The 9,891-nt window shown below is 42.7% G+C and overlaps 1 protein-coding gene across 1 annotated transcript in view; it reads right to left on the bottom strand.

Moving 5' to 3' along the window:
• The window catches only part of LOC310867486 (uncharacterized protein), a gene marked incomplete at both ends in the record, with an annotated part of 25,932 nt that extends 16,516 nt beyond the window's left edge, over positions 1-9,416 (bottom strand). Inside the window, 3 exons of the mRNA XM_083777601.1 lie at positions 681-818; positions 2,030-2,146; positions 9,179-9,416. Coding sequence (XP_083633727.1) covers positions 681-818; positions 2,030-2,146; positions 9,179-9,416 — 493 coding nt within the window. The remainder of the gene's footprint in view (positions 1-680; positions 819-2,029; positions 2,147-9,178) is intronic.
• Positions 9,417-9,891: the final 475 nt, after the last annotated feature.

The following is a 9,891-nucleotide window of genomic DNA, read 5'->3' as shown; positions in this document are numbered from 1 at the left end:
CTATACACACAAGACACAACCATGGTTAAACCACGCTTCCAACCGATAGTTTTTCAATGTAAATGTCCCATCCACGGGGCAGAAGTAATATAAGCGGCTTCCTTTGGATGAATGGTGGTGTGTTCATGTTGTCAACTTGTCTGACTGACGGCACTGCAGATAGTGCAAAAAGTGTCAGCAGCGCTGATAGTCTCATGCTGCTCAGCGCTGCACGCGATATACGCATTTTCAATGCAAAAACTCCTCTCGTCCCGGAACCGGCCCGAATGAGATACATTTACGTCCCAAATAGATATTTTATAGTCCCCGGGACGTCGGGACGCCGTTAATCTCGAGCCCTGACTTCTACCACTGTGCAGTAGAGTGTGCTCACATATGGACAACTAGTGTGGTTTTCCAGCTGCACCAGGGCAGAGAAGGAGGCCATCCACAGAGTGACACAAAATACCCGATCTACAAGCTGCTCAACATGTGTGGTATTGTGAGCTTGTAAAACATGGCATAATCTTGAACATAGTTTGAATGCTGATTAATCGTGATTAATATATTGTTAAACTGAGATTAATCTGGTTAAAATGTTTAATCATTTGACAGCCCTACTCAAAATGTATTTCAAAATGTAAAAGTATTTCTTTAAGCAGTATTTTTTATTGTGTATTTGAAAACAGTCATTGACCCACCAGCCTTTTCTGGTCTTTGAAGTAGCTCATCTTGTTCAACTTTAATATGTGGAGGTTGTGCTTCCTCCTGGACCAGACTGGAGCTCCTCTCCTCTTCAGATGGAACCTCCTCTTTACACACAACAATGTGCAGAAAGTCTAAGAAAAAATACAAAGAGACTCTATAAAAGGTTTGAATCTTGTACCTCAGTGCAGAGTAGTGGCTGGAAAAAGTATCAACAGATTACTCTATGGCCACATTTTCCTAAATTGAACTTTGATGATGGTGCGCTGACGGGCCGTTTGTTTACATTGTAGCATTCTCATAGAAGATGTGAGATGAGCTGAATGTTAGGTCAGTGAGTCTTCTCTAGCAGGTTAGTCAATACTGAAGTAGAATTAACTGCAAAGCTTCAGTGAACCCATTCATACTTTTACTGCTGAACCGTCGTCCAAATGTTAATGCTAAAATTGATAGGGCCTACTAAAAAAAAGTTTGGTGTCGGGTTTGCCGACCGACTCTATTAAATATGCGCGGCCCATATTATTTTATTGGCATTTGGTGGAAAAAAATAAAAAATAAAAAAAGCTCAGAATACGACAGAGTAAGACCAAAAAAGTCTTTGATCATTAAAATTCTCTTTGATGAGACCATCGGGTGCAAAGTCAAAATATTTTTTTCTTTCGTCTAAAATATCACGTGTGCAAATGTTTTGGAATGCGTCATCGCGTGGAGACCATTCATTGAAACAGTGCACTAGCACTTCATGCTAACAAACCAACGTGTGAAGTGTGTAGTTAACTACTCTTTGACAACGGTACGGGACAACGTTGAGCGCTGCATCGCTCACATTCCAGAGCGCCTTGGCTCGCAACTTCACCATGTGTCAGAAAGTACATTATTTCAAGCGTTCAGATTCAGAAAAGACCGGAGCGAATGTAAAAGAGAAGGAGGCGGACCGGCGGTGTGTGTGTGTGTGTGTGCGCACGCATGCAAGAGAGAGAGAGGGAATGAGAGAGGGGGAGGGAGAGAGAATAGCAGACTTGTAAGTGTTTCTACATAGCATAGAAGCAGTATTTATACCATTCATTATTTAAAAGATGGTATTTCAGGCAAATATTGAAGTTATTAAAAAAGAAGCCTATCCATCATTGCTCTAGGAAAAATAAATACAAAAAATCCTTGCTACCCATCCTTCCCACGAAAAAAAAAAAATCCCTACCTACTCAGCCCAAAAATGACAGCCAATCAGAAACCAAATTTGTTGTTTTTTTAGGCCTAACCGGGTCATATCAGTTCATCTTTACACCCTCAGTACCGACCAATTTTCACCAATAAAACAAATAAAGACTAACTAATTTAAACCTACTGAGATCAAGGTGGTCTTCAGGTTCCTGTTTAAGGTGGTCTTCAGGTTCCTGTTTAATAGAAACAGTTGTGGCTGGAGAACTGATCTTCACCTGCAGACAGGACTCCACACACTGGTCTGGAATAAAGGAATACAATAAATAATTCAATAAGGAATTTGATGTGACATTAATGACAACTTTCATAAAAAAGGCTTCCGCTGTTCATGTGTCATGAATAAGGACTATAATATATGTATCATAATAAACTTCATAAACAGCATGACACTAAATTGATTTATATTATGAATCAGAATGTTTTTTGGTTTGTTTGTTTTTTAAATGAAAAATGAAAGAACAAAATGAAAGCAAGCAGTATTTATTCATTGCATATTTATAACAGCAAATCAGTGTAATAACAGAGCAAATCAGTTTAATAACAGATGAATGATCCTGAAATAGATAACACAAGTAGGTATACTATTGTTGCTGTGAGGTGGAAACCTCATATGTCCAAAACTGTTACTTTTCAGAATTCGAGTAGAAAAAAATATGAGATCAAAAGCTTGTAGATCGGATATTTTGGTAACTTTTGGGTGAGACTGTAGAATGAGGAATTAGGACATTAATTTACAAAAAACATAAAGTTTTCAATTATGTGAGAGAGAGAGATAGCGCATTTTCTGGCACCAGCAGCAGCCGTCCGACACCCTACCCCAGACCCTAACCTCACAGGGAAGACACAGCTGTTTCGGGCGCCACGGGTGAGTTTTAACCAGTGACGCTGACACCCAAACCCTAACCTCACAGGGAAGACATGGGTGATTTTTAACTGGCAACGCATATCGGGAGCCGCGGCTGATATTGGCAGTTACGGCGTCAGCCACGAAATGGACCAACACTGCCGCGGAACTCCACTAATCCCCCCCACCTTCCCGGGCAGGTGCTGCCAGTGCCGCGTCTGATTGCCGGTGTCGGAGAATGTACTCGCTCCTTCTGAATTATGGAGATACAACGTTTCTCTGCCCGGCAGCAATGATAAAAAAGTAAACCCAGCTGCTATAATAGAACAGTGAGAATCATCTCACTGTCCCAGGATTCACATGGAAACGGTGAGTTGCCTCACAGAACGGAGACCAGATGGCTCGCTTTGCGAGCACGACCGGGCCTCGCCAAACCTGACTCTATTAATGAGTGACAGGTGCTGCCACTTTTGGAGCGTGGCTGAGGATGTCTGTTGGAGAGAGTGTGAGACAGACTCCACGGACGGTGCTTGTACAGTCCAGCGCAGTACATTCTCATCAGACATGATATTTTGCTAAAGTGTAGGCTATTATAGGCTATATAAACTCTGTACCTGATTAATTAATTACTTTGCAGGGGCCCTCTGGTTTTAGCCATTACTCTCGCCAATTAGCAACAACACCTTTCCTCATCCTGTCGTCCCTTCACAATGAAAGTGTCTCCCCTTTAGGCCTAAAAAAAAAAACTTTGGTTTCCGATTGGCTGTCATTTTTGGGCTGAGTAGGTAGGGAATTTATTTTATTTTATTTTTTTATTTTATTTTTCGTGGGAAAGTTGGGTAGCAAGGAATTTTTTTTATTTTTTTTTTATTTTTTCGTGGGAAGGATGGGTAGAGAGGATTTTTTTTTAACTTTTTTTTTTCCTACGGCAATGATGGATAGGCTTCTTTTTTAATAACTTCAATATTTGCCTGAAATACCATATTTTAAATAATGAATGGTTCAAGTACACATAACACTACGTCTACATGCCTACAGCTAAACATTTGAAAACTTTGAATAGAATGTCCACACACTGGTTGAATACTTAATACGCATGTTTCATGATAAATTATTTTTATGTGATGTATTCCCATGCTTTTTGTTCTTGCTTAATGTAAATCGCTCTGGATTAAGAGCGTCTGATAAATGCCTAAATTGTAAATTGTACTGTCTTACAGTAACTAGAAGGCTCTGACAGTAATGAAATGCACAGTCACGTCAAACTGCTGCCCCTCCTCCTGCCTGCAACTCAGTTCATTTGAACTGTGGAATCATGGCAGGTCTAAGACTACATTTGCAAGCCCCCTATTTTATTTAGTTGCGCCTGTGTTTTGGGGTGGCATGAATCTTTCATGCTTGTAAACATTGTGAAATCACGTGTACTTCATTTATTGGCCATCCAGTTTTAGGTAACGGTGGTGTCAGCAACAACCCACCTAACGTAAAACAACCTCTGCTTTCCAGCTCATGTTTTGACATAAAAAGTTAGAACGTGTTGCTGGCATCAACATAGCTATAGTGCTAGTTATTAAAAGACAAAAACATAGCTAACGTTAGCCCCATATATGATATGTGCCCTCTCCTCTCCCTACGCCCATTCATGTTTTGACATAAAAAGTTAGAACGTGTTGCTGGCATCAACATAGCTATAGTGCTAGTTATTAAAAGACAAAAACATAGCTAACGTTAGCCCCATATGTGCCCTCTCCTCTCCCTACGCTCATTCTGTAGCTCCGAGCACATATATGGGGCTAAGCTAACGTTAGCTAACGTTCTGACGGGGTAGAAGCATGAGCCGAATGGGTTTCCTCCTCCTCGCATCTCAGGGCTATAGATACCGAAAGTCAAACATGCCCAGCACGCACCCAGCCTGGGCGCCTAGAGGCTCCAGGGTGGGGGGGGAGAGTATGTCGGCTGAGATGATAGTCCATTTATCCGCTCGGTCGTGTCTCCCTTCTGCGGACTTAAACCGACACCGGCACGGTTTCACCTCCTTAATTATGTCTTCAAATGTTTTTGTACTCAATCGTATGATCTGTGGCGGTGCTTTGCACGGGCAGTGGACAGTCACAGACACCGTGCACAGGTCCATGCTGTATGTTGTCACTGTTGTGTTGTGTTGGGTTGTGCGTCTCCTCGCGATGACGCATTCCAAAACATTTGCGCACGTGATATTTTAGACGAAAGAAAACTTTATTTTGACTTCGCGCGTCCCAATGGTCTCATCAAAGATAATTTTAATTTTAATAAAGACCTTTTGGGTCTTACTCGGTCGCATTCTGAGCTTCTTTTTTTTTTTTTTTTTTTTTCCACCAAATGCCAATAAAATAATATGAGTCGCGCATATTTAATAGAGTCGGTCGGCAACCGGAAACCAAAGTTTTTTTTTATTAGGCCTTACCTCCCAATGCTGCACATTTTACCATGTTATTTACATAAAATAGGTGTAACTTTACTAACTTAGCATTAACATTGTGGGAGAGAGCAAGGCAGTGAGTGAGTGAGCGGGAGAGAGAGAGAGAGAGGGAGAGTGGCGGCGGTTGACTGAGGGGACTTCAGTGCACTGTACACTCTTGCTTCGTGTCCCAATGTGCAGCTAAAGTCTGATTTCCATTGATTGTGTTTAGCATGTATATGGCTGTGGAGTTTTGGTACAAAATCAAAACTTGTCTAATATTTTGGCATGTTTAAACCTCCAGGAAAATCCGTGTTGAGGTTCTTGATCCATTGTTTTTCATTAAACGTCTTTGTCCTGCTGTCCAGTTGGGATTGTGTTGAAGTCCAGATACTTTTAGAGCTTCAATGCCATGTGCCATGTAAGTAAGTAAGTACATTTTATTTATAGAGCACTTTTCGAAACAAGGTTACAAAGTGCTGAACAGTGACACAATATAAAACAATCAGGTTAAAACAAGCATAGTAGTAAAAAATGGAAGAAATATATATATATACATATATATACACAAACACGCACATACATACCTATACACATGTAAATGTACACATATACACATACACATATATACATACATGCATACGAACATACATACGTCATGATCAATACTCAGAGATTTAAAATGGAGACAAAACAAATGGACCTGCAGAGGAAATCAAGTGATAGCATGGGGAAAATATTTACGAAATAAAAACGTTTTTAAACAGCTTTTAAAAATATCAACTGATTTGGACTTTTTCAGAGGCAAGGGCAGATCATTCCACAGGGTAGGGGCAACCACTGCAAAGGCCCTATCACCTTTAGTCTTTAGCTTGGTCACTGGGATATTTAAAAGTTATTTCTCCGAGGACCTGAGGGGTCTCACATTGACCTTGGGAGATAAAAGGTCGAGGATGTACAGTGGGGCCAGTCCATTAAGTGCCTTAAAAGTGGTTAAAAGGATTTTAAAATCTACTCTGGCCTTGATGGGTAGCCAATGCAGTCCAGCTAATACTGGGGTTATGTGTGCTCTACAGTTTGTGTTAGTGAGGATTCTGGCTGCAGTGTTCTGTACTAATTGGAGTCTGGATAATGAGGAGTGGCTCAACATTGTGTAGAGTCCGTTACAGTAATCAAGGCGGGAAGATACGAAGGCATGCATGATTTTTTTCTAAATCCGGGGGTGTGAGAATTTACTTTATTTTAGTGATGTTGCGTAGGTGATAAAAGCAGGACTGGGTGACCTTTCTGACGTGAAAGTCAAGGTTCATCTTGTTATCAAAAAATACACCCAGGTTCTTTGCCGTGGGTTTAACATATTCTGCCAGTGAGCCGAGGGACTGTCGAATGAGGTTAGAGCTGGTATCAGGGCCAATGATCAGGATTTCTGTTTTTTGGGCGTTGAGTTGTAAGACATTTTGTGCCATCCAATTTCTTAAGCCGGTTAAACAGTTGTGCATGATTTTGTAATGTTGAACAATCCTTGTAGTCCTTTTTTGCATTGTTAATATTGTATCTGTGTTGTCTCAGCCTTGCAGCTATTGTTTTACTCGTTTCTCCGAGATATTGTAAGCCACATTGTGATTAAATAAACACAGTTGCTGGTGCTGGCTGTTATCTGTTGTTTAATCTCCAACATGCATTTTGTAGTTCTATTTTTAACTATTTGTTTGGGTTTGAAGTATTCTGGTCTCTGGCGTGCTGGTGTGTTGATTCCAGCTTGCTGTGTACCAGATAGTCTTTAAGATGTTTGTTTTTTAAGTTTTGCGAAAACTTTTGTTGGTTGCCATGGCTGCCAGTTCCCACCTGATGTCGTGTGGGAGTTCTGATTGGTCCAGAGCGTACTGAATAACTTCTAGCTTACATAACGTCTTAAGACAAGGACTCAAGTCTAAGATGAACAGCTCATCAGAGATATTTTGATCTCCTTTGTATCTTCCAAAGAGGATGATACGATCTCCCACAATGCAACAGCACATACCACGCATTGGACATGGTCCTTTCCCCTTGGCTCAACCTTCCAGGAGAAGGTCTCTGGACTGAATCTCCACACATCATTGAAGGTCTGGTTACCGTTCCAGCCACCACATATGTACAGCTCTCGATTGTAGATAAATGCTGAATGACAACAGCGTCCTTCTGGTAGAAGTTGTGCAGAAGGTGTGTCCAGCCAGGCGTTTGTCTCTGTGTCAAAAACTGATGGTTTTGCAGACCCCCTGGTACACCCTGCCCCCGAATACAAACATCTTTGTCCTAACGATGGTGGCAGAGCGACGGCGTGAAGGAGGAGATGGAATTCCTCTGGTGTGAATTACAGACCAGACCATTGTGCTGGTGTCCAACTTGTACATGTCATTAGTCAATACAGTCAGCTTGGTGTCTCCTCCATGGATAAACATGACCTTCTCCAACACACAGGCTGAGTGGTAGCACCTCTCCTCTGGAACAGTCCCAGAAACCCTGTGATGGAACCATCTGTGGGCGTCGACATCAAATGCATAAAGCACATTGTAGAACTCCCCACTCCAGAATCCTCCCCAGATGTAGACTGTATCTTCAACCAACACAGCTGTGTGGCCCCAGCACTTGGATGGAACCTCAAGGTGACCGTCTCTTCTTCCTGGTTCCACTGGAGGTAACTTCTTCCAGCATAAAGACACTGTGTTGAAGACATGGACATCCATCTGTTCCATGTTGTTGGTCCCTCCATCACAGTAGCCTCCAAAGGAATACAGTTTGTTCCTCACTGCTACAGCAGCATGATAGGCTCGCTTTGGTCCTCCTGCTTTGGAAACGGTCCAAGACAACATCAGTCTGTCTGTCTGTCTGTCTGTCTGTCTGCCAGCCTGTCTGTCTGTCTGTCTGTCTCGCTCTCTTCTCTCTCTCGACGTCTACAGTCATTTTCAACACGGTGCATCATCTTATATCTTCTGGTGTGAAATCACACGAGACACAAACTGTTGCTATGCACGCCTTAACGACGCCAATTAGTGCAGCTGTTCTTCATCTGCACCCTTTGAACTCTATTGCTATATTTATTACTTCACTACTTCATTACTTACTACCTTGGGGTCTATGGGTCTATGGATCTATGGGTCTTCCACACTACAGCGTTCCCTAACACTGAGCTGTGTTGTATTTTGAGGCTGTGTGTGTGTGTGTGTGTGTGTGTGTGTGTGTGTGTGTGTGTGTGTGTGTGTGTGTGTGTGTGTGTGTGTGTGTGTGTGTGTGTGCATGCGCAGAATGTGCTCAAGCTGACTGGCTGAGCACGGAATGTGATGTATGGTGATAACAGTGCCGCTCACGTCACACGGGTGTGATATTTTTCTCCATATCGCTGTGTGAGAGACAGTCCACTGAGCAACTCAAAGTGAGGCTGAATGACAAGCATTTTGCATTCTGGCTCTTTGAGGGGAGCTAGCGCCCCCTATGGCCAGCTTGGTGTGTTTGTGTGTTCAGTAGAGTGACTGTACAGTACAGTATAGGGACCCCCTGGCGACCCCCACACGGTAACTGTCATTTCTCGACCGTTTCGGACGCGGGGCGGCTCGCCTGAACCGGGCCGGCACCCTGGGCGCGTTCCTGTGGGTCTGGAAGTTTCGGGGACGCCCAAACGGAGTTGCAAATTACTTCACACGGGTGTGATTTAAAAAAATATATATCGTGAGTCAAATCGCAATCGCAATATTGGTCAGAAAAATCGCAATTAGATTTTTTCTTAAAATCGTTCAGCCTCAGTCACTCACACACACACACACACACACACACACACACACACACACACACACACCCCTTACTCATGCTGCTGCAATTGGTGACAACAATAATACATTAATGCTACCTGTAGCTAAGCTGGTGTTCAGAGTTTACTAATATGCAGTATGTACTGTAGGTGGGTGCATGTGTGTGTGTGTGTGTGTGTGTGTGTGTGTGTGTGTGTGTGTCACACATACCTGCAGTGTGTAGATCGATGTCCATATCAACATTAACGTCCAGTACTTTGTTTTGTTTCTCCAGCGGAGTTTGTTTCTCCATCTCTGTCTGGAAGAGGTTGTACATAACCTGAGCAGCCAAACAGAGACGCTCCAACACAAACACTCTGACATCAAGCTTCACACAACAAACATCAGCACCACCACTCTGCTGCTGTTTGTCCAAAACACACAATATGTCCTCTCCCACCGACGTCATGTGTTCATTTATCTTCAGCCTTACAGACTCCATTTGACACGTTTTGTGAGATGTCGCAGCAGTCCCTTTATTTAATGTGAAAAACAACCACAGAGCTAAAGGCTGACAACCTCCGTGCATGCTGCTACCATGCTGCAGCCTGCAGTGTTAACCGCTTCTACACGCACAACCCTGCGGGTCAAAGTGTTTCACGCATGCGCAATAAACAATCCTCATACTGTTGCCTTAATGTCTTTCGCCCCCTGGTGGTGGAGGTGTGTAACTGTCGCTAAATGATAATGAATTAATGATATATCTAATATGTAAGGTTTTGTCTTTTGCAACTGTCCGGGCAGGTGGGGTTCAAGTCAGTAGACTGTGATGACCACTGTGGAATAGTGGGAAATAGACGATAACAACCTCACAGCGAGTTGTCGTGTGACACGCTTTGAGCTTGTAGATCAGCTATTTTCACATGTTTGAACAGCCTACAACT

The sequence above is a fragment of the Protomyctophum parallelum genome (assembly GCF_964188405.1).
Source record: "Protomyctophum parallelum genome assembly, chromosome: 12".
Classification (NCBI taxonomy): Eukaryota; Metazoa; Chordata; class Actinopteri; order Myctophiformes; family Myctophidae; genus Protomyctophum; species Protomyctophum parallelum.
The sequence above is the reverse complement of the archived record's forward strand: the minus strand, read 5'-3'. Positions and strand labels throughout refer to the sequence as shown.